Source organism: Falco naumanni, chromosome 2 (assembly GCF_017639655.2).
Source record: "Falco naumanni isolate bFalNau1 chromosome 2, bFalNau1.pat, whole genome shotgun sequence".
NCBI classification, from domain to species: Eukaryota; Metazoa; Chordata; class Aves; order Falconiformes; family Falconidae; genus Falco; species Falco naumanni.
In genome coordinates, this window is record NC_054055.1 from 27,339,682 (window position 1) to 27,364,905 (window position 25,224).

General features: G+C 42.1%; 1 protein-coding gene across 5 annotated transcripts in view; it reads right to left on the minus strand.

Moving 5' to 3' along the window:
* Positions 1–25,224, minus strand: part of CEP295 (centrosomal protein 295) — a 76,921-nt gene that overhangs the window by 43,447 nt on the left and 8,250 nt on the right. For 3 of the 5 annotated variants that reach the window (XM_040583662.1, XM_040583665.1, XM_040583664.1), the window contains one exon: positions 1,534–1,666. In XM_040583662.1, coding sequence (XP_040439596.1) covers positions 1,534–1,641 — 108 coding nt within the window. In that variant the 5' untranslated portion in view covers positions 1,642–1,666. The other 2 variants (XM_040583661.1, XM_040583663.1) reach the window with 2 other exon arrangements.

Here is a 25,224-nt window from a genome sequence, read left to right on the forward strand (position 1 = left end):
TGATAAATGAAAGTCTGCTTACTAAGTTTGTCTTCCACTTTGTCAGTAAAATTCTCTTCACTGAAAGGAAAAACATACCAAGAAAAAAGCCTAAAAGGGGTCAAAAATGAATGTCTTTGAAGATAATGTATTTTTTGAAGATGTGAAAGACTCAATGAGCTTGTGTAGGACAAAGCAAAGGAAGGCTAAGAAAACAATAAGAAGAGAAATGGAGAAATAGCCCTGTGGTCTAACAGCTGGACAGCAAAACAGAAATAGAATACGAGGTGATCAACAGACATGTTCTGAAGAATATAAAGGTACTCTGCTCAGACATTCTAAAAGGAGCAGTACTTAAAACCTTTAGAGCTATGACACATTGTAGCAATTCAGTTCATCTAGTGGAAGGCTGTGATATTCCCTATTACCAGCAGCTGCCTTATTTCTTCTGCCTGATCACTGTGAAGACACCTGCAACACTGTAAGAGGTATGAATGCTTACACTAGTGACACATCAGCAAGAGAAAGAAAACTGCACATTCACAGCCAAATAAAAATGGTAGATACTGTGAAGCTGGCAGGGAAGAAGAGATTCTGCAACACATGCGAAAGGGAATCTAACAAACAGCGAAGGTACCACAAGCAAAATATGCACTTAGCAGTAAATAAACAGGAGAAAAGGAAAATAATTCATGAACTAAATAGAATATACAATATTGGGGGGGGGGGGGGAGAAGAAGAGCGGCTGGAAAGCTGCCTGGTGGAAAAGGACCTGGGGGTGCTGGTTGACAGCCAGCTTAACATGAGCCAGGAGTGTGCCCAGGTGGCCAAGACAGCCAACAGCATCCTGGCTTGTATCCAAAACAGGGAGGCCAGCAGGACAGCGGCAATGATTGTCCTCCTGTACTTGGCACCAGTGAGGCTGCACCTCAAATAATGGGTTCAGTTTTGGGTCCCTTACTACAAGAAGGACACTGAAGTGCTGGAGTGTGTCCAAAGAAGGGCAACAAATCTGGTGAAGGGTCTAGAATGCAAGTCTTTTGAGGAGCAGTTGAGGGAACTGGGGTTGTTTAGCATGGAGAGGAAGAGGCTCAGGGGAGACCTCATTGCTGTCTACAACTACCTGAAAGGGGGTTACAGCAAGGTGGGGGTTGAGTTGGTCTTTTCTCTCAAGTAACAAGAGATAGGACAAGAGCAAACGGCCTCAAGTTGTGCCAGAGGAGGTCTAGATTGGTTATTAGGAAAAATGTCTTCACAGAAAGGGGTGCCAAGCATTTGAACAGGCTGGCCAGGGAAGGGCCCCAGTCACTATCTCTGGAGGTATTTAAAAAACACATAGATGTGGTGCTTTGGGGCACAGTTGTGGACTGGGCAGTGCTGGGTTAATGGTTGGACCCAATGATCTTAAAGGTCTTTTCCAACCTAAACAATTCTACAATTCTATAATATTATGACCCTGAAATTTAGCTTACATGAAATAAATCTTCCAGTTATGTTTCCTAAATTTGTTACATCATTAAATGAAATACACAACATGCAGAAATACAGGCATACTTGTTGTAGCCTCAGTTTTCTTCTTCTTTCATACTCTTCTTTCAGAAACATGGTTTCTTCATTAGGACTAAGCCTCAATTTCCCAGCTTTTTCAACTTTCCTCTTCATCTTTGGAATGCTGAATAATCAACTTCTATGAGAACATGAAAAACAGAAATTGTGCATAAATTATATAAGTAAGCCATCTATGAAAAACAGATATTGCCATAATCTTACAAATCTGTCATTGTATCTAGGAGTGTGAGCTACAATTGTTCACATCAGAACCAATGCCAATGTTGTTGAGTACAATTGAGACAGTCTTTGTCAGTCATAAAATGTACTGCTTTTGAACTATTACGCTATGTACTAAACCCTGCAACAGTATTACATTCACATTCTACACCATGGAACAGACATGTCTGCCAAGTGAATACTGAACACCATTCCACTCCTAAGAAGATAAAAAAAACCTAAAACCTATTGAAAACTACACCACACAGTAAAGCAGACTGGTCACTTAGATGATTTATACTGAAACATTCTCGTAACAGTTTTAAGATACTGAGTTTGTTAACATATTGTACTGTAGTCCAAGGTTTTCTGCCTTGAAGACTGTGAAACTCCAACCGTCTGCATGCCGAGCATCTCACTAGAATGCTAAACTTGTTCACTGACAATTTTTTATTCAAGTTTTCTTAAACAGTCATTTCAAATGATATTTCCCTGTAGATTTCACTGTGGAACCAGGATCTGCTAGTTCTACAGATTGCTTCCCATTTTCCTAGCTATTGTAATTTTCTTCTGCACAGCAAGAATTTTTCAGCTGTCCTTTTTAAAAACTGTCCTCCTACAAGTATTTATTTAATCTTTAAATATTTATGTCCTTGATAAGTGTCCCAAAACAAACCAACAAAGACTTTCAAAAGCTTTTGACTCTTATAACTAAACAGTGGCTTATTACTAGTGAACAGTCCACACAGCACAAACAATTTAACCAACATGTTACACCTGGGAAGATTTCTTTTCAGTATTGTAAATAATAATAAAAAAATTAACAAAACTCTAAAGAAATCAGACGGGGTGTAAAAACGAAATATTTATAAGATACTTTTGATACAAGGTTATTAAGCCAATGAATCCCAAGCTCATTACAGGATAAGCAGGGACATAACATATATTCCTGCTAGTCTTCCCTTATTTGGCTGATGAGGTACAAAACATAAGTTTATCAATACACGTAATTAAGGAGCAAGTTACTACACCCCCACGATCCCCCCCCTCCCCCCCAAAAAAAAAAAGCTTAGAGGATGAACAATACAAAATTCAACTCTAACACTTCAAGGGTAACAGCTAAAGCAGATAACGCAAACATCAGAGTAAATCGGTCAATGTTTATACAGATTCAGTTACAGCACAAAGCAATCAGTAAATACACGATAGCTAAAGCTATGCCAGCCTTCCCCGGGAGCACCACGCTACAGAGGTCCCTGTAAGCAACGTTAACACCTCTCCCGATCTCCTGCCCCGGAAAGCTAGCCAAACGCACCTCTCCAGAGCCGGGAGGAGAAGCAGCAGAGGCAAAAGGTAAGGAGCAGGGCAGCGCCCCGGCCGGGGCTCAGACCTGAGGCGGCGGCTCGGGGGCGCTAAGGGGGCCGGCGCACGCAGGAGCACACGTAGGCCCTCAGGGAGAGCCCCGCCGCCAGCGAGCTCGACCCAGAGGGCCCCGGGCCCGCTCGGGCCGCTCCCGCTCAGCCACCGGAGGAGCCACGGCCACTGCAATTCGACGAGCCCGAGCTGAGGAGAGACAATGCGGAGGGAAGGAGAAGGAAAAACGCGCCCAGGGAAGGGACGCGGAGGGCGCGGCCGCCCGCACCTACCCGCCGCCGACCGGGCCCTCGCGGCCGCCGTCCCACCAATGGCTGCCCCCCCGCCCCCCGCGCGTCACCGTCACCGCTCGCTCCCAGCGGCCAATCACCGCCAGCGCAGCGGGAAACCGAGCGCCACTGCGGGACGCGCCCCCTGCGCATGCGGGACACCGCCCTTACCGCCGCCCCTCCCCCCGCGCCAGCCGTACGGAAGCGCGCATGCGCCACCGCGCCGCCCTCCCCCCGCCCCCCCGTGCGACTGAGCCCCGCCCCTGCCGCCGGGCGACCAATGGGAGCTGAGGGCAGCCGCGCCCGGCCTAAGGCGGCGCGTACAAAACGGTGGCTGCGGCTGGGGCAGGTGGGTGATTGGTTTTCTTTTTTGAGCCCTTTGTTCTCGGTTGGTCCCTGCTCAAGGACTGGTTTATATGGGCTTAGCGTTTTGTGCGCTTAATCATATAACCTCAGTATATATTTGAAGGCATTTATTATTAGGGTTTTCTTGCAGCGCTCTATCAGTGGGCATCAGTCAGGGTTTTGAGGCACTGAAGCTCCTGTGGGATGAGTATTCGCTAAACTAGGAACGGTGAGGGAGTAGAGCAAAACTCAGCACTGCTAGTTTAATCTCTATGTAGCCTTCTTGTTCAGAGTTTTTTGGATGTGTGGTATGTGTACAAGGAGTGAATTTAGACTGACAGTACCCTAGACCTGTAGTGCTGTTCTGCCCACCTTCCAGGCTTGCACGTGGCTGCTAAAGCTGCTTCCACAATGAGTGGATCTGTGCTGCTATCTCGACATCATAACCAGTGCTGACCTCTTTTACAAATCTCTTTTTTTTTAACTAACGTCTGCTCCTTGTAAGTCTGATGCAATACTTGTTTGTTTCCTTGCTTTCATCCTCATGTTTTGGTTTTCTTTCTAAAAGGGACCATTTATCATATTCTGTGAGACTTGCAGCAGTTGGGATTTAAAAGTGCAGTCATCTGATATCCTTGATTTATGAGAAACAAAAAACCTGAGCAAAAACTTGTTATTCATGTTCAGAGAAACAATTCTGCTGCAAATATGGTTGAAGCAAGAACAGCTGCGCTGGACTATTTCTTTGCATTGAGTATGTTCCCAGGGTCCAAGCTGCTGCTGCTGCAGAAATGGAAGAAATGCTTGTGACTGAACCGATCAGGCATAAATGAGGTGACTGGTTGTCTTGTGCTGAAACATGAGGGGCAGTTTTTTCTAGAAAAAGGAAAAAATTATTTTGTACTAGGAACTCACAGTAACCCACGTGCCCCACAGGACTGAAACCTGGAGGGCTGAGATTACTTGGTAAAAATTAGTATTGTGCATGCAGACGCATGGCTGCACAAGAAATATACTAAAAAATACAGAACTGCAAAACAAAAGACATGACCATAGGAAGGCCAGGTAACACAGCAGCTGAATGTGCTTACTTCCCTACCTTTGGCATTTTGCTGTTAAACTGCTTTCTTATTCACAGACTTGCTTTCTATCAGATGCTTGCAACTTGCTGCAAACTGCTGATGGTAATAGCTGATACCAAGTTAATACCTGACTGTACATTAAAGACACCCAGATGTTTTTCAGTATGCATATTGAATAAATTAAACTTGAGCAGTGCACTTCTAAATGTGTTTTCCAGTCTCCTTATTGGATTTTTTTTGTCCTTCAGCGTTTTCATTATGGCAGTGCTCTCCACAATAACATCTCTTCTAAATAGCTTTATCCTGCAGGTCAACAGGTAAAAAAAAAAGTAAAAATTAAGACAGTCTATTAAGAGAGTAATTGAGTTTATAGATTTTTAGAATCCTCTACTTATAAAATGTGAAAGAGGTCAAATATATGCTCCTCAATTATACTACTGGAAAAAAAGAGATTACGAAACCTACGCGTGCTGGGTAAGAATTTTGTTTCAAGGGTGTTTTCTAGTCAATGTATTGCAGAATTATTTCTGAAAAGGGGGATTTAACAGTCATTTTAATATTGTAATATTTTCTAATTTTTGTTCTACCTGTTTGAATTACAGTATTACAGGCCTGCATTAATTCTTTCCGCTGTGAAGTAGATGGTATTCCTTTTATAAAAGGTGAAGAGTGATACAGCAGTATCAGCATATCTAGCCAGGCATATATAAAACTAGAGATAATGGCTCCCCTGTGCTTCAATTACTGGTCCTGTTTCTCCTGGGGGAAAAGAATGGTACTTGGGGGAGTTATCTACAAATTCCCAAGACAGCTGGGGGGAAATCTGAATTTCTTTTCAGGAACTGAATGTTTTCTGTACGTAAAAAATACCTTGCAGTGTGAATCTACATGAAAACACAGATTTAAAAGAAATCATTTTTGTTTCTTGTGTTTGAAGTTGAAGAGGGGCCGTGTGACACTGAAGTCACACGTTGCTGAGACAGCCTGCAGTGCACGGTCGGGAGCTCAGATCACAGTATAGGCCTTCTGCTGTCCCAGACAATGGCTTTTGAGAGTGGGGCTGTCCACACTTGCCTATCACAGAGGATGTTTATTCTATCAGCAGATGAACCACTGCAAGAGATGTTGGCACAGGCACATTGCCTTGGTGTGCTCTGTGGGACCATTTAGCCTGAAAATAAGATTAGTGTGGCTGGAATTGCCTCTGTGTGCTCTAGGAGGAAAGATTCCCTGACTTGTAGGCAGGTTAAGCAGACCAGCACATGCAACCTATACCTTACTGCCACACAGGAGCACTTGCTCCTTTCTTCATTAGAAATTCTTAACTGGCCACTCATGTCTCTCACTTGCACAAGGAAAGGATGACCTTGCAGGCTTTTCTGCATCTTCAGCAGAGAAGCACTGGTTTTATAGGTTTTCTGAGATCCAGTAATGGAACAGTACAACCACCTGACAGCTCACCCTTGCGCAGGACTGCACACCCTGCATGAATTAAATATTCTCCTTGAAAACCACTGAAGGAAGAGCTTTAAAGAAAGTGTCATATTCAGACAGTAACACCCCCATCCCGAGTCCTCTAACATCTCATTAGACAGTAACGCAGTTTGCTGTTTCTTGTCTCCTTCTTGCTGATTACTGAAGTATTGGAATGAAATGAGAACTTCTCGCAGTTTGAATTGGCTTTTTTCTGCATTCAGTATTCCTGAATGTCACATACCACATTATCATATGGTCTTAAATGTTTCACTATGGTTCATTTTGTTTTGATCTGTGATTACCTATCCCATGCTGGTTTATCTCTTTCAGCACCTGACACCAGACATCTAATTATCATGACCACCAGGAACTAACAGGATGTGGTTTTACAAAGATTTGTAATCTTCCAGTTCATACAGTCCCAAAACTGTAAAGTGCTTTTTTAAAGTAGTTTGCATTAAGTGTGTTTTTCACATGTAAGCTTTGCAAACATAGATGGAGTTTCCTAAAAAGGAAAAAAGGCTAATCTTTATTTTTGGGACTGACTAATCTGGTATGGTCAGTGTGTGCAAGTACAGCATATAATAGCCTCTGCCTGAGACTGATTTGGAGATAAATTTTCTTGACATATGTGGAAGGGTAGCTTTTGTTATTATACCCTGTGTCACGTAATAGAAGCCTGCAAAGCTATGCTTTCCAGTACCAAGGCAACTATATCCAGAGCTGTGCCTGTACGAATTCTCAATGTGCACATTCTATTTATAAAAAGATGGTTAAAAAAAATGAAGCAAAATATGAGGCATAAAAAGCTATGTAGCTGGTAAAAAGATAATTACGTGTAATTCAATTAAATGCAATGTGCATCCTAAAATTATTGTCATGGAAAGACAAAGAAATGGCTGTAAATTCAACTCTGATTTTATATATAAATGGTGTTGTCTTACAGAAAAAAACCCGCATGCTTTTCTATGACATTGGTCCAGAAGCTCTTATTATGGAACCAACAGCAGCCTTACGCAATGCCCATTCTCTATCATGAATGCCCCTGGGACTTCACCCAGCATCCTTAGCCCAGTTTAATGGTTTGGGTCTCCAGAAAACAACCAGCCTTGGGATGGTAAGAGCAGCACCAAGTGCTTAAGAATTTCCTATTCATGCATGAACTATGGTGCTGTGTAAGGTCATTTTAAAACGGGCTCTCAAAAAAAAGAACTCTCCCAAAGCTTGAGGCCAACAGAACTGAGCTGGATTCAGGGTTTTACGGACAAAAAGGAGCTTTGTGTAGCTATACTGCTGCATGTCCTCAGAAGTAGCCTGCTTTACTACTTGGTGATTCCAGCGTATGCAGAATTCTAAAATTCTTGTAAACTGTGTTCAGCCTTCTAAAACATATTGGAACCATACATAGAATTTTCTCCTATTGTTTTAATATGCATAGTAACTATGAGCACAAATAGGCCAATTATGCTCAGTTCAGTGAGTTTACAGCTGGTCTTCACCAGCTTTCCTCAAAGACTGTGCCATATCTTGTTTGGCTAACCTTCCTTTGTTTCTTCTTGTAATATCAACTTTTATTCAATTGCAGAAACTATACTGAACATTACTTGCTTTATTGCAGGTAGTTTCAGCAGGAAATAGAATGGTGGTCGATTTTCTGGTATTTTCTTTAAATAAAAGACTCTATTCCAGCAAGATCTCTTAAATGACTTAAATTTTTACCTTGTAGAAAAGGACCTCCCTATGTGATTAAAAATGCTTTCTTAAGTTCAGTCCTACATTAGTAGTAAGCATTGTGTGTTCAGCACGTAGTACAGATGAAACTGGGAGAAAACAAGGTGTTTTTTTTCTAATGTTAAAATAATTACTTTTTCTCCAACCTAAATTGGTGGCTTCTTTTGTACTATTTGCCTCCTCCTTTTGATTGCTTATGTTTATTACATTGTATACAAGAGGTGTTGGAAGTTTTCACAAGTTTCAATTTCCCTCAGATGTGCATCCAAATGCCATGCTGTAAGCAATAAAATTAACGTAAGAACACCGTGAAGAGTAAGACTGAAGCTTAAGGCTTTGAGTCTACACATCACCAAAGAAGAGGTTAAAGGTTCTGGATGAAATCATGAATAGTCAGGTACTGTCAAATTAATGACTCATTCAATCACAGAATCTCAAAATTTCTTTTGTTGTCTTAATAGTCATTTATACATAAAGCAACTAAAAACGTGTGCTAGAGACTCCCCTTCCTTACTGCTGGCTTCTGCCATCTCTCTGGCAACTTCTATGGTGGGCAACATACAGGATAAGATATAGAAGGCAGGTGTCCTCTCGGTACAGGTCGTTGTCCTTGGGTATCTGTTATAATATCTTAATGGTGTTTATGAAATACCAGCAAAATGTTCACAGTATAAAAGAGTGGATCCTGGTTTGATCAAGACCTTCACATTCTAAATCAAACAGACTATATGATCACAGACCTGTGATATACCAAATTACACTTCAACCACAAATTAGCTTTGATGTTTTCTTTAGAAGAAAAACTGATTATGTAGATGGAGTCATTAAAAGGCTTTATGGAGGAAATACGTTTCAAAGAGAACCTTACAAAAGGAACTGATGGTGAAGAAAAATGTACAAGGAGTGAGAATGAATTTGCATCAAGAGGAGGAACTTTGAAAAGCTGCAGAGTGAACAAACATGTTTAGAAGCAAGCAGTGAACATGGAGCAGTGATATACTGGTTCTTACTGCTCCCATTTTACTCCTTTTAACAGAAAAGTGTCTCTCTACAGACATGGAGAATTTTTCTGTCATAATTTTGCTAAATATTATAGACACCAAGAAGGGATGAAAGAACAAGGGTCTTTAGTGACTGCAGAGAAGTAAACTTACAGTCAGGTCTGAGAGATGAAAATGTGGAAAGGAAGCTGTTTAATGACTTAGATGCTAGTTTGGTAAACTGGACTCTGAGCTTCAGTTTTCTGCAAGACCATAGATTTTTGTGTGTGTGACCTTGGCTTAGTCGTTTGGGGATTGATCTGATAAATGGAGTTAAGTCCCAGGATCTTGATCCTGAAAAGCCTTGCTAAGCTACTAAAGTCTAGAAGAAGTTAATATTTTTTAATCCTAAACATCCCTGAGCTCTAGATTTGCTGACCTTTACATGCTCAAGCTGTTCTAATGCTGACAGGACTGAATGGCTCAGAATCTAAACCTGAACAAAATTCAGGAATTACATTTTTTTCAATATACGTCAACATCTAGTGTACTCAAAGTACATGCAACACAACAGCGGCACAGGTTTCTGCACAAAACACACTACCATTTTATTTTGTGATTCAAGAGAAGTGGCAAGTGGAGACCAGGCTTCCTGTTTTCCATACTTTTTTCTGAACAGCCTGATTAGAGTCATCTGCTCAGTCTCTCCATGGCCAAATTAATAGTCAATTATGTTCTGCACAGTAGCATGGCTTTGCAGGAAGAGGGAGATGATCTGATCTTCCTAGAAAGAGCTATGCCTGGTGGCTAGAACATCCCTGTGGGAGTTGACTCTGACTTGCACGTTGAAGGAACATTGAATCTTTCCCACTTCCTCCACAAGTGCTGTGACCACCAAAATGCTGTTAAGTTGATGCAGTTCCTACCGCCTGCTCCTGTTGGGGGTGGGGAAAGCTTTGCCCAGCTTTTTATTTTTTTAAATGTGGGTTCCTATATTTAGTAAAGGTTTGAGGCTAAAGATATGTTTCCTGAAAAGCATATCCTTACAGGTCTGAGAAGTGGAATTCAAGACGTACTCCTTTTCTCAGTGTTTCCTACAAGCTACTGCTAGATAGCTGCACCTTTGACTTTAAGTAGTTCCCTAGTGCTGTGCTCATCCTTAGGTCATAGTTCGAGGTTCCAGTAAAGCCCAGGAGATGTACGCATCAGTATAAGTCTACATCAGCCCTAAAATTGGAGGTGTCTTTGTTTCAGATACTCAAGTAATACCGAAGTCAGTAAAGGGGACAGCAGTGGTAGTGGAGAAAGACATGGACAGCAGTATCATTTGCCCCAGTTATGTCCTTGGTAAAGCAAAAATATTTTTTCCCCACTGACCCAACAAAATTGCCTTAATTTTTGCTTCCTTGGGTGATCAATGCTTATCTGGAGTTTTATCACTGTCCTTTTTAGAGGATAATTTAATTGTTTTACATTTATAGAGGCAAGGTAATAGCCTTAAATTTACATAGAGCTAATTTCTTTCTTTGTGAGTGGGTTCTGCAGGATGCGAGCAATTAAGCTGCTGTGGGAGGATACAGGAAACATGATTAATGGATCAGAGACACCATCTAAGGGAAATGGGTATAATACCAAGGGAGATAATGCTCCATTTCATAATAGTTATGCAAATATGCCAAATGTTGGAGAATTCAATTATTATTTGACAAATGGATTTTCTGTGATGCAGAGTAAACACTTACAGGGGAAAAATAAAGCTCTATTGCACATTATCTGTTAGCTTCCTCTCACGCAGGCTAGGTTGGCTGGTCAGGCATCTCATTCAACTGCAGGTGGCAAAGAACAGCTAGGCACGAATCAGTGCCAGACAGTGATACTATTTGGATGAAAAAGATTGACCAAGGTTAAATTCTATGCACACAAGGCCAATCAGCGCTTGTCAATGTGCTCAGTCCTTTTGGTCTATTGCTCAGTCCTCAGCTAAAAGTTAAATTTTATTCCATGTAAATGAAAAGTGGTTTAAGAATGAAGGAAACAGAATTTGACAACATTTATGTTCTTGATTTTCTTTTTTCACTTTTCTCATCTGTAAAAGCAACATTAGTAGAAAAAAAAATGATCAAGTAAGAACAGAATGCCTGTGCTAGTGGAAGACACTGGGCTGTGACTCAAAAAACCTGAGCCTTAGTTACCCAAGCTTAAAATGAGGTTAATATTAATGACATATAAAGGCAATAACTCATTTGGATTCTGTAGTGATGGGAGATGCACAAATGTTTAGATTTACTGAAAACATAATTTTCTTGTTTGTTTGCTAGCTTCCATACTGGTTATGGTATTTTAATCTCTATTCTAAAATACTCTGTTCCCTTACTAACACAATTTAACATGAGATTTTGTTCTGAGAAATCCTGACCTAGAGAAGAAAGGATTTGAGAAGCATATTGAAGCATATTGAAGAGTTTCTGACCGTACAGACTGGGCACTGAGCTAACAAAATGTGGCAAGAGTTATGGAGCTAAAGCTGTAAGTATGAAACTCAAGTTTGTCCTTTAGTTGCAACTGCACTATAGCTCAGTATCAGGACTATACCTGTATGCACACCCAGAGCCCATAAGTCCTTAATTCCCTGGGTGGTCTAGGAGCTCCCCAACTAGTCATCTGCATCTATGATTTAGACTAATATGAAACAGTGGAGCAACTTGAGATAAGGCAATTGACTGGACTTCCAGCCACCATCACAACTAAAAATTTGAGTTTCACAGAAGCTCTCCAGGTAGGAATTTTGGACAGTTCTAGAGATTTCTTCAGACAGCTCCTGATGTCTCAATATCAGTTTATATGCTTAAGTGTGTTGGGTGGAGAATCCAGTCAATAGACCCCCTTATATGGTTCCTGCTGCAGAATTGACCAAACTTTACACAGACATTTGCAAATAAGCAGTAGAAACTGTTCCTATGTATAAACAAAAAGTTACATAGGACCTTTGTACGTACTTAATGACAGTTAGGAGACGTTTTGTACGTAGTTTAAGATAACCTGTACGAATGGATCATATATGTGCTGGAGTGCTCACATAGTACCACAGGCCAGTTAGATTATCTAAGAATTGAGCAAAACAGTGGTTTAAGAAGCTGGATCACATGATACAGTTAAAATGCTTTGCAAGGACCCCTTGCAATGGCAAGTCCCATTGCCATCTCAACAACAACCAACCCTCTTGTTTGAGATATCTAATTCACCATGCGAGCATCATTCTAGGCCAGTATCTCTAGAAGCTATTTCTTTGTAGCCAGCACTCAGTGTCTGTGCGACACAAATCCTTGCCTGTTAGGACATACCATGCCTTGCAGCCAGGAGGAGTTCTAGGGACATTCCTTCAGGTGCATAGAGACTAGAGGTTGGCAAGTATTTAATAAATGAATCTTCACAATCCTGTGATCCTCAGAAAACCTGCTCCTGGAGATGGCATGCTTCTACTTGGAAGCTCTCCCAATGCTTCAAATGAGACTTCTGTTTATTGCTCCTTTCTGTGAAGGTAGGTCCCTACCCTGTGAAAACAGAAGTCCACCATGATGCAACCAGGCATGACTAAATGAGCTATAAACTTGTATTTATTAGGACTGTATTTTTTTCAGTGTAAAGCATGACAGACAAGTTACCCTATTTAAAAGTCATGCTATGGTTGCTTCTGCAGTGCTGTTGCTTAGTGGTCAAAGCAGTTACCCAGGGCAGTGGAGATCTGGGATTGATCCTTAGCCTGCAAATGCTTTGTCTCAGGCTAGGAAGGTCTCTTTGGGGCATGCACTTGGCTGCCGTGCATCCAGGAATGAGGCTGGAAAGAAAGAAGACAGGGCAGTGCCAGGGTCTGGAGGTATGGAGAGAAAGGTGAGGGGACCTGGAAGTTGGGCAAAGACTGAATTCTTCTCTTCTGTACTCTGAACTATCAGTGCATTTTATATTAGGTAATCATGAGATGAACATTCAAAGCTAAAGAAGGAGTTGAGAGCTCAGGTTAGGCTTGTCCTTCAGCCATTACATTACTCTAGAAAGAATGAGCCATGCTCGGTTAGGCCACTACAGTGGGGGGAAGGTTCTGCGCTGTCTATCTTAAGCAGGCAAAAGCTCCAAAGTCCAGGAAAAGAAAAGTGCTCAGACACATGTTATCCTCAGGATTTCATACCGAGCGGCCACCAAGCCCTTGTGTGGCATTCTGGGCTACCCTCAGAAATGTCTAATTCTTTTCTTTGAGAATATGGAGCTTACATACATAATTTCAGTTCTTTGATTCACCCTGCTGAGACCAGACCTTGTGATACCTGTAAGAAGCGCATGAATAGGCACTCTGGATCTCATCCTCGCATCATTTAAGCATGCATTTTCCCTTTGTTTTTGACTGTAGGGGAGGACATGAGCCCTATTTTCTACTTGCAAGTCATGTGTTAATTCATTTTGATTCACAGAATGACAGAACGGTCAGGGTTGGAAGGGACCTCTGGAGATCATCTTGTGCAACCCCTGCTAAAGCAGGGTCACCCAGAGCAGGCTGCACAGGATCATGTCCAGGTGGGTTCTGAATGTCTCCAGAGCAGGAGACCCCACAGCATCTCTGGACAGCCTGTGCCAGGGCTCTGTCACCCTCAAGCTAACAAAGTTCTTCCTCATATTCACATGGAACTTGTTGTGTTTCAGTGTGTGCCTGTTGCCCCTTGACCTGTCGCTGGGCACCACTGAAAAGAGCCTGGCCCTGTCCTCCTGACACTCGCCCTTAAGGTATTTGCAGACATCGATGAGATCCCTTCTCAGCCATCTCTCCTCCTGGCTGAACAGCCCCAGCTCTCCCAGCCTTCCCTCATCAGGGAGATGCTCCAGTCCCCCCATCATGTCTGTAGGACCCTGCTGGCCCCTCCCCAGTAGCTCCCAGTCTCTGTGGAACCGGGGAGCCCAGCACTGGACCCAGCACTCCAGGTGCGGCCCCACCAGGGCAGAGCAGAGGGGGAGGACCCCCTCCCTCGACCTGCTGGCCACCACGCTCCTCCTGGTGCCCCCCAGGGTCCCACTGGCCCCTTGGCCACAGGGCACACCGCTGGCCCATGGGCACCTTGCTGCCCAGCAGCACTCCCGGGCCCTTCCCTGCAGAGCTGCCCCCCAGCAGGTCACCCCCAGCCCCTGCTGGTGCCTGGGACTGTCCGTCCCCAGGGGCAGGACCCTGCTCTGGCCTTTGCTGAAGGTCACTGGGTCCCTCTCCGCCAGCTCTCCGGCCTGCCCAGGCCTCGCTGGATGGCAGCGCAGCCCCTGGGGCACCAGCCGCCCCTCCCGGTGGGGTGTCACCAGCACACGTGCCGAGGGGACACTGTCCCCTCATCCAGGTCACTGATGAATAAGTGGAACAAGGACCGGACCCAGCGCTGACCCCTGGGCACACGGCGAGCTCCCGGCCCCCAGCTCGACCCCGCAGCACCGACCCCAGCCCCCTGAGCTCTGCCGTCCGGGCAGCTCTCAGCCCCCCACTGCTCCCCTGACCCACGGCCCGAGCCTGCCCGGGGTGCTGTGGGAGACGGTGCCAAAAGCCGGGTGGAGGTCAAGGTGGACACATCCACCACCCTCCCCTCACCTGCCCGGCTGGTCATCCCATCGTAGAAGACAATCAGGTTGGTCAGGCATGATTTCCCATTGGTGAAACCATGCTGACTGCTCCAGATGACCTTCTTTTCCTCCACATCCTTAGAGATGACCTCCAGGATGAGTGTTCCATCACCTTTCCAGGGATGGGGGTGAGGCTGACCAGTCTGTAGTTTCCTGGCTCCTCCTCTTCGCCCTTTTTGAAGACTGGAGTGGCATTGGCTTTCCTCCAGTCCTCAGGCACCTCTCCTGTCCTCCACGACCTTCCAAAGATGATGGAGGGTGACTTGGCAATAACATCTGCCAGCTCCCTCAGGGGCACATCCTATCAGGGCCCTTGGATTTGTGGGTGTCAGGTTTGCTTAAGTGATCTCTAACGGGATCCTCCTTGACCAAGGGAAAGTCTTCCTTTCTGCAGACTTTCCCTTTTGCCTCCAGGGTCTGGGAAACCTGAGGGTCGGCCTGGGCAGTGAAGCCTGAAGCAAACAAGGCATTCAGTAACTCTGCCTTCTCAGTGTCCTTTGTCACCAGGGCACCCACCTCATTCAGCAGTGGGCCCATGTTTTGCCTAATCATCCTTGTACTGCTGATGTATTTGAAGAAGCCCTTGTTGTCCCTGACCTCCCTTGCCAGATTTAATTCCAAACAGATCTCAGCCTTCCTTCTCACCTCCCTGCATGTTCTGACAATATCCCTATATTCTTTCCAAGTGGCCTGTCCCTTTTTTACACATCCTGTAAACTTCCTTCTTCTGTTTGAGTTTTGCCAGAAGCTCCTTGCTCATCCATGTAGGCCTCCTAGACCTTTGCTTGATTTCTTCACTTTAGTCAAGTTACAAGATCTTAAGAAAATACTCATCTCTTCTACTAAGCCATCTACTTAAATCAGAGATAATAAAATAAACATTAATATTTTCCTGAGTTTATTATTTCTTTTAACAAGCAATTTTGCTGTGGTCTTTGAGTTACTGCCTTCAGTAGATGACTTCCCTGTTGTTAGGGCTGATCCTATCTCAAAATATATTAATCTAACCCACATGTATACTTTAGTTAAGTGTATCTTGGCAGACATCCACCACTGGAATCAGTGCTGAACACCACAGAGTATTTTTCTAATTGGACATGAAATTCATAGTTTTATCATATGATTCTTTGCTATACAGTGTGTCCAATTAGGTTTAATGAGCTCATTTTCAGGACAAGTTGGCCAGCCAGTGCTATTGCTAATTTATAGAGGCTACAGAAAAATTACTTGATTAATTTATTTCCTAAATTAAAACCTTACAGTAAATATTGTTACTTCTTTTCCTTTCAGCACATGAATATACAAAATGCTAATTTTGGAAATAAAATGCTTTCCCAGTGTGTAAATTACAATGATTGTTGTAATATCTTTGGGTTTTCTTGCAAATGTTTTGGCAACAAAGATAAGTCTAGCAAATTCTTATATTATGTTAATAAAACTAAGCTAAGTATCATGATGACTGAGGAACCAGGAGCAATGTAGCTATCATAGCATGAATTGAACAAGCCAGCTTGAAATCCTGTGTAAATACTTGACAGCTGGTGCCCAAGCTACTCCAGCTATGCTGCCAGCTCAAGAGTTCAGTGGAAAAACATTCTTGGTTAATACAGAACTGTTTTAATAATGTTTTTCTCTGGAAAAATTATCTCACTGGACACAATCACACTGGCTAGGACAGAAGGAAGCTTTAACCATTACTGTCTGAATTCACTAGACCTTACAAGCCACACAAACCTGAGCTGGTGCACGCTGGATAGCTGTGTACTACAGACCTAATTCAAGAGATCATAGTTGAACCCCAGAAAGATTAGAGCGTGGAAAATAACACCATTTTAAAGAAGGACTTCATCTGGGCCTCCTTGTCACTGCAGCACTAGCAGAGGGGCTAACAAAGCAGACTGGTAAATTGTCAGTTGAAGATGCAATGCAAAATGTCTGTGTTAAAACACGTTTAAGAAGAGTGGTATTTGGAAACAAAGAGATCCAAACACTTGAGAGAGTCATTCACAAGGAAGGATTCTCTAACAAGCTGATGCTATTTTATGTGGTACCCTTCTGCCTTCTACCTCTCATCTAATGTCAGTGGATAGATGACGGGAGCCGGTAGGCTAAGGTTCTTTTTTCAAATGCCAGTGAAGGGATGGGAGAAGCTCCACGGGATGGCTGCTGCTGGAAATGGCAGTCCCACTCCCATTTTTTTCTGCCCTGCATTCAGCTGCGTGGCTTCCTCCCACCTTGTTCACCAGCTGATCTGTTTCGGCAAGGCACTTGTCCTAGCAGGATCACTTCCCATAGCCGCAAAATGGGAATAACACACCGCTTTTTGAAAAATGCATTGAGAACTACCAGTGTGAAGCTCAGAACAGAAGCAGAAATTATTGTTATTCCATTATTATTTGCCTCTACTTACACTGTGACAGTGTCCCAGGCCATGATCACTTCATAAACCACTAGCTCTGAGTTACTAAGAATTAAACAGTCACATTCCTGTGTGCATTGGATAGACATATACTAAGGCTTTCATGCCTGGTATCCTTGCTACTTCTTACAGAGAAGTTTCTCATTTATATACAGAAATAATCAGACAGAAAAATGTTAAACGGATTGCCTGAAAGCTGAAGATCACTTCTGGCAATAATTATTTATCTGTCCACCATTTTGTCTGTGTATATTTTATTCTCTCTTAGTGTGTATATACAACAAATTACTTAGCAGAATCAAAGCTGCTTATTTGAAACTTACAATGCTGTCTTTTGACCTGTATACAAACAAGCAGTGTAGTGGAGGACATACGCACATTTTACACTTAGTAATCTTTTGGTGTTAATTTATTTACATGCATCTGGTTGCTTTCTTAATAGAACAGACCAGTCTTCCCTAATGAAAGTAGTAATGGGAAAATTGTTTTGAGATGTTCTAATGAAAGCCAATATATTATGATGTGTTTTTAGCAGAGTTGGTTAAGCACTATTACCTTGTGTGTTAACTGTTTCTTTCACCTGTACAGTAAAAATTTTGCACTAATAATGACAGTGTATTAGCATTTTAGAAAGTGAAGAGTCAACATTAGCTAAACATCCCTGCCATATCCCCCGAGAGAGGAGAATGTCATTAACCTCTTTTACAGATGAGGAAACAACATTGGATTAGCATTGTAAGTCCATCGACTTATGTGGAGTTATTCCAGCTTTACACCAGTAGAAATACGTCCTCAAAAGAATAAGCCATTTGCTTATGGTTATCCAGTCACAATGCTGCACACTCAGGATTAGAAACTGAAGACATCCATGTTTCCTTTGCTGTTATAATAAGACTTTCTACTGAAATAGCATCTATAAAACTTTAGCTAGGATAATTAAAAAAAAAAAAAAAGCAAGCACTACCACAGATTCTTACATTGTTCTCCCACTTGTGTCTAGAAATAATTGGTGTGTCTAGAAAGGTCTGCATCCTATGGAAATAAATGAACAAGAATAAATTATTTTTGATGAACTTCTACTTACCCAGAAATGTGAATGTTTTTCTGGGTAAATTTAATAGCAGAGAAGAATAATGGGCTTCCAAAGATTGCCAATGAGCAAAGAATGTAAGTTAAAAGCCTTTTTATATGCAAATACTTCATTATGTTTGGGGGTTTTCTTCTCTTTTTTTCTCATTTTTTGAATGCAAAAGCACAATGGGACATCCGTTATTTCAATTTACATATGAATTCCCAGAATTCACTTTCCACTTACAGTTATTTCAGAGTCCTGGTGGTACCTGTCAGCATTTGAGGTCTGGAGTAAAGCGGGAGTCTGCTGACTTCTCTGGACTGAGTGCTCTGCCCAAATTAGGGGTCTACACTATTTTTGCAAAAACAGAAAATCTTTTTGCATGATATGTGTTCATTCCCAAGTAAGTGGTGGCAACAGGATTATTTCTCAAGCAGTATGACTTGAAAACTCAAATACAACTATCATGTCTCCCAGTTAAATTATTTCTAAAATATCCATTATAAAAATGCTTAGCTGTCAGTTACAGTATACTCACTGCAGGTCTGGGAACTAGAGCTGAAATTCAGCCTTACACAGAGGATCAGTACCAAGCTTCATGCGTAAGCCCCACTCAAAACAAAGGTAAAGTCCCACTCATTAATCTCGTTACTCTGAGTGGCCCTTACGCACTGGCCAGTGTCCCCTTAACCATGGCTGAGCAGTACCCTAAGAATTCAAATTTCTTCTTGGAATCAGGTTAGAAGGTAACTGTAGCTAAATCTTGAGTATTCCAGGTGAAATAATACCAGATCTGCAGAATGAAAAACTGCTTTCTGGGTCAGAAACCAACACAGGGGCCAAATTTCATGAACCAATTCAGTGATATTACCAACCTACACAGATGCAAATTCGTATGGAATCTGGCCTGCTGAAATTAAAGCTAATATTCCAATGGGGTTTGATATTCTCCTGAAAATTTAAAATATTTAAATATTTTAAATCTGAAAATCTAAATAGGAAATAAAATATTTATTTCTTTAAAAATTGTTTCTCATGTGAGACGCCTTCCAAAGGTAAGAGCATAAGAACACCAATTATGTAAAAGTCTTTGCAAGACCAACTTTGAGCCAGCAAACTAAATCCATTTTAGCAGAACTCTAGAGATTGTAGTCCATTTCCAAAAATTTGCAGAGATAAGAATCAGAGGTTGAGAAAACCTTACTAATCTCAAAAATCAAAGGTAGCATTTTAAAAAGTACTGAGATGCTTCAGAGGTTTTTATCTGTCTCACATGGCAGCACTTGGATGCATGAGAGATGCTGGCAAGTCTAAGATTTTGTGTGGAAAACCTTTCCTTTGTGAACAGTAGTAACAACCTTCCTGTACAATAAATTAGAAAGCCTATGGATTTCCTCATTCTTGGACTGTATTACCAAATGGCCATGAAGGTTAATTCTATTTCATTGGCTGATATTTGCTTATTTAAGGTAAGGCATAATCAAGGTAAGGCATATTCACCTTTGTTTTTAATTAATTACACTAGTAAAACACAATGGGGGTTAGATGCTAAAAGCAGAGATAATGACAGACATTGTCTATAGGGAAAATCTATGATTTACATGTGCATGTATAGTCTTATGTGGGGGGGATGCGTCCCCATCCTACTCTGTTCCTTCACTGCCTTCTCCCCCACGCGTGTCACAGTCACAGGTGAGAGGCTATTCTTTTTCAGGGTCAGTGTATCACCAGATCCACAGCAAATAACTTACCCTGGGGATAAATTCACCCACATTTAAAGCACTCAGCCTCCTGTTAAGCTTGCTTCCTAGTGGAAAAGTTAAGGCCCTGAAACCAAGGAAGATGTTGTAAGTACCTTAGATACTTAGTTGGACAAAAGAGGCTTCGGATGGTTGTAAAATAAGGGATGGATGTAAAGTAAGGGGGCACTCAGATAGTCTCATGGTAGACAACTCAGTCTTGAGAATGGATACACACGACAAGAGAATGACAAGAACAGCTTCTTAGTCTACTAAAATAGTCTAATGATCCCAGAACTGAGTTTGCGCAGAAGTAAATGTCAATCAGTGGGCACAGTGAAGAAGACTACAAGCATTCATCTGAAGACCCCGATGACCACACAAAGACCATCAGGGAAGATGACTGCACATATGGACCAGACATTTGCCTATGTTAATGAGTTCCAGGGAGTCTCACGTATATGTAAATGAGTTTTCAGAAATCTTGTGATTATGTATAACTTTATGGTACATAGTCTTTAAAAGTTTGCCAGATTGTTGAAGCAGTCATGGTGGAGCTATCCCCAGTGCTGCCCCAGCGCTGCAATAAAGAATGCCTTGTTTAATAACAGTCCACTGTTATTAAGTTTAATTATATTGGACTCCTTACACAGCTCCACCGAACTTCCCACTAGTAAGGTTAGAAAGCAAGGGAGTTTGGATACCGCCGATCTTTGTATCACTAGCAGAGGCCTGTTGTAATATAAAATGGTGAGTCAATCTGGGATATGACAGGCTCAAGCCTGTGTTTAACTGAGAGCACAGGCTTTCCATTCCTTCAGAATTGCACCATTAGTTGTCCTTGCAGCTTTCAAAAGCATGGACCAGAGGAAAATGCATGCTGCCATGCTGAGCAAACTCACAGGATTTACCTTACAAGTTCCTTACAAAACAAAATGTAAAGTGCTGTAAGATGGCACTTTGCACATGTACTGCAGCAGTGGCCAAATGAACACGCACATATTTATCCCTGCAAACATGGTCCCTATCTCCTATACCTCACCATTTATGCAAAATCTATTTTGACAACAAAACATGGCTAGAAGCTTGAAACACTTCTACGATAAAGTACTGCTCCCAGTTCAAAACCTAGAATTTTCACGTCCCCTCTCCTCAGAAAGGCCTGTGGCTGTGCTATTCCACAGACCTTTTTTCTGGACTTGGACAGACCAAAGACTGCTCCAACTCCTGCAGTCAACGGGAACAACTCCAGTTGACTGCAGTCAGATTGGTTCAGGCCCTTAATCTCCCTGAACGTATTTCTACTCAAACAAGCAGGAGACATTGATACTACCAGAGGAAAGCAGGGTGACACAAATCTATTTCCAAACAAAAGAGATTTACAGGCCAGTTGGAATTACAGCACATTTATTTTCTTTAAAGTTAATGAGCAGCATGATCCAATAACAATTGTATCTTATGCTTTTCATAAAGCTCTTAAGGCATTTCATAATCAATTAACAGCTCAAGCACGTCATCATTACAGAACATTTTGCAATAATCCATTAGGAATTAATGTAGAGTGAGCTTTCCATCGTAGCTAAACAAACCGCTACACAGCTAGGATCCACGCCAAGCAGACAGGCTTTGAATTTTCTAATGAAGATTATACATTCCCTGCAAGCATATTGCCAGGACTTTCTATTCACCTCCTCCCCACCACCTGCAAATTTTTTTATGTTTAGCCATTTCTCTGTACTCTGCTGAGATTAATAAAATCCACGCTTCTGTGCTGCATTACCTTTAATCCAGATATTTAGGACAAGATGGATCACAGAAAATGCAATATGGAGTAGTTATACTCCTGGATTGAAAACCAGTCCCTAGAGTGACTTCATGCATTTCTGGTCTTTCTTAACAGCTCTGTGAGTAAGACTCCCGAATACACTTTTGCTGCCTGTTCTTAAACCTTACTGCTCATTCTATTTTTTCCAGTTAATAATTCTGGACATATCCCTACTTCCTCACATCAAACACAGCAAAGAGGGAGAGAGCACCTATGTAGTTTCTTCCAGGCTGTTGTCAGACCTAGCAATTAGGTGCCTGGCTCTCTCTGGTATTTTAGGGCAGCAGTAACGCAATCAGGCTCCTTGTGTTACAAGGGATAATGTCTGGATCTAAAATTCAGGCTTGCACCTAAACGGCTCCCTCGCCTGACAATAGGAGGCTATTCCCTCTCCACCTAAGGTGTCTGTGGCTGCCCACACTCATCTGCCCAGCAACAGTTTGCCCTTCCCTAGCTGCAGCAGCAGTCTAGCATAAGCATCTTGCCCTGAGATCAGCAGCAGGAACTTACAGTGTGATTTACAAGGAAAAAAAGAGCTGCTTTTTCAAAGATTAAAACTCCTTTAGATGTCTGACACTTGGCCCCCATGCTGACAGCATCACACAGGATGTAACTTTTAAGCCTTTTAAGGGAGAAATTGTTTTTGTTTTACAAAGGCAGCACACAGTCTATTATTAATCTCTTGCATGAGAGACATGGCAGTTTCCCCACTGTTATGCCAGACAATATGGTTTGATTGCTTCTGCCTCCTGTCAAGACTCTAACTGGAAATGTGTAATATGAAATGAAGTTTAGCAAAACAGATAAGGATGTGCTGAGGTAGTTAAAACAATACTGGGATAATTAAGGATTGGTATCTATACTAGAAACAAAATAAGCCCACTGTCTGGATGGTTTGATTAACACTGCAGAATTGTAAGGCTAGCGGTGACACATACTCTGCACGAAGTGGAAGAAGAAACTCCATCTTAAACCAGGGAAGTTTGACAATAAATGGTACACACTGGGAATATTTGATTTATTTAAAGGTTTTCAGGAAAGATTCTTTTCCAAGCAGAAAGAGGAATAGAAAATGGTTCTTGCAGCAGCTATAGCAGCAAGTTATATAGTGAGAGACCACTTTGATCTTTTTGCTAACACATACTGCATTGTTATTATGCGTTAGACCTGTGGCAAATGTAGCAATAATGAAGGAGACTGAAAGCCAGTGGCAGAAAAAGCTAGCAGCAACTGACTATGTAAAACATGAGGAATTCCTCCTGCGCATGCCACATTTTTTTAAAAAAAGCCAAGAGCTCCTTTCCCTGCACCAAGAAATGATGTAGTACTGCCTAGAAGAGCAGTGCTGAACCATGTATCGCTCTCATTAATGCTGTATCAAGGAACTTAAAAAACCCAACCTGCTTTGCTCCAGAAGCACCAGAATCCGAGCAGTGGAGTGAAGCTTACTGCTAGGTATCTGACCCGTAACTCCTGTTCTTTTGAACCTCTTCTAGAGATTACACTTGCCCTTGGTACCCTGTAACCTTGGAAGGACTGGTCCCCTCATGTATCCAGCTGCACTTCTTTGGCTATCAGAGAGTCATTAATGCCTGAGTCTTTAATTCTATGTTTACAAAGCAACGATACCTCTTCTTTGGAGAAGAAATGTAGTCTGTGCACAACAGCCAAGTTACACCCATAGCTGTGCGGTGTATGCTGTGCATGTGGGAAAAGGGGAAAGGGAGGAACCATAGATTCCCTTTGCCTTCAAATGGGATATATGGCCAATAAAGGAAACAAAATCTCATTCAAAAAGATCAGAGGAAAGTGAATGAAACAATTCCCTCCAAAAGATATATTGCCTCTTTTTCTTTTCCCTCCTGCTAATCATGCCTTGTCTTGTACACAGTCATCATCTCTCTTTTCCATGAGGGAGATATTCATGCAGTGTAGCCTTGCTCAAACTGAGAATATTCTTACTTTATTTCCCAAAGTGAATGTATCAATTGAACCAACCCATCAACTGGAAATTGCTGTGTGCAAGCCAAACCCAGCTTTCTGTGTTGTCAACTGAATGATGCACATTGCTGACAAGCTTGACAAAACAGGCCATTTCACAGTTGTGAGCTGCAGAGTGATTGAGCAGATGTAGATTTCCAGCAGCATGCCTTCCTAAAGAGCTACTGCTTCGCATTCCCCTCATGACACAGCAAGCGTTAGGGACACTCTACCCTCCTTCCTTCAGAATGAAAAAAACCCCACCCCATACTGCAGTGATTATTTCTAAATAATGATTAACACCAGAGGAAGGCATTAATATCAGCAGTGGGCTTGTGACTAGTGTACTGCGAGGAGGATGCTTAGATTATGCTCAAGGCTAAGCTCTGCTGGGCCTGCTGGATGCTCCTGATAAGTGTTTTATCTAACAGCTTGCTGATAAGGATCCGAGTTTGAATGCAGCCCAGGACACAAGTGCCCCCGTTGCTTCTTTTCCCTTAAAGGTTTGAGTTTGTTTTCCCATGAAAGTGCCATAACGTCCAAGTTACAGAGCACTCTGACTGCCTCTCTTGCCCACCTCTGCTGAAGCTGTTCCACTCTGCCTAGAATAATTAATATTCACAGGGACCTGAGAGAGTATGGCTTATAACTTGGTGATTAAGGTTGGCGTATAGAGAGAGGATGGGGTTTCTTGCCTGTTCTCCAGAGAGTATATAAATTTTAATTTACTAAGTATGTGATTGAAAATTTAAGATGAATTCTAGGCAGGCAATGCACAATGACATAGGCTTAAATTTGGTCATAACACTACTCAGAGATGAACTGCTGGGGTAAAGGAGCATCTTCTGCAATGTGGATCACAATTGGATTCTGACACCTTCTGAAATGACTTCAAATTGTGATCAGTCCAACACTCCACGGTAATCCACATTTTTGTTGGCTCAAATGCAACCACGCAGGTGTAGTGCAGTGGAGTAACTTCCTCTATGACTAAAGTAGAAGAAACCAGGAAGCTCAGATGCACAGAGGGTTGTTCAATCATTTAAATCAGCTCCCGTTACATTGCTGGGCAACAATGTCAGAATATAGCAAGCTTCAGTAAGTCTCTAAAATGAAGTGAAACCTGCTTCAAGTTGCTGGGGTTTCTTTTGTAATGATCTTGACACATAACACTTTGCAAAAATGACTGATTCAATCTTCAGAAATTAGAAGATTCCCATTGATTTCAGAGGATCACAGAAATTACTCACACCAAACCAGCAGTCTTCACCTTTAAGAATCAGTGATAAACTAGACCAGTCACACTTTTTAATCTAAAGAATTTTCTTTGGAAATACCATTTCTGCAGAAGTGGGATTCTATGTGAAACTATCAATTGAAAACAATTTGTATTAGGAAACAGTGAAAATCTTCCTCTTTCAGTATTCTTCAAATGAGAAATGTTTAACTCCAACACTGTTCACCACTGAATGATGAAGCTCATGTAAAAGGAATGGAAATAAAACCAAAATATTTGGAACAGATTAAGGTAAACCACAGG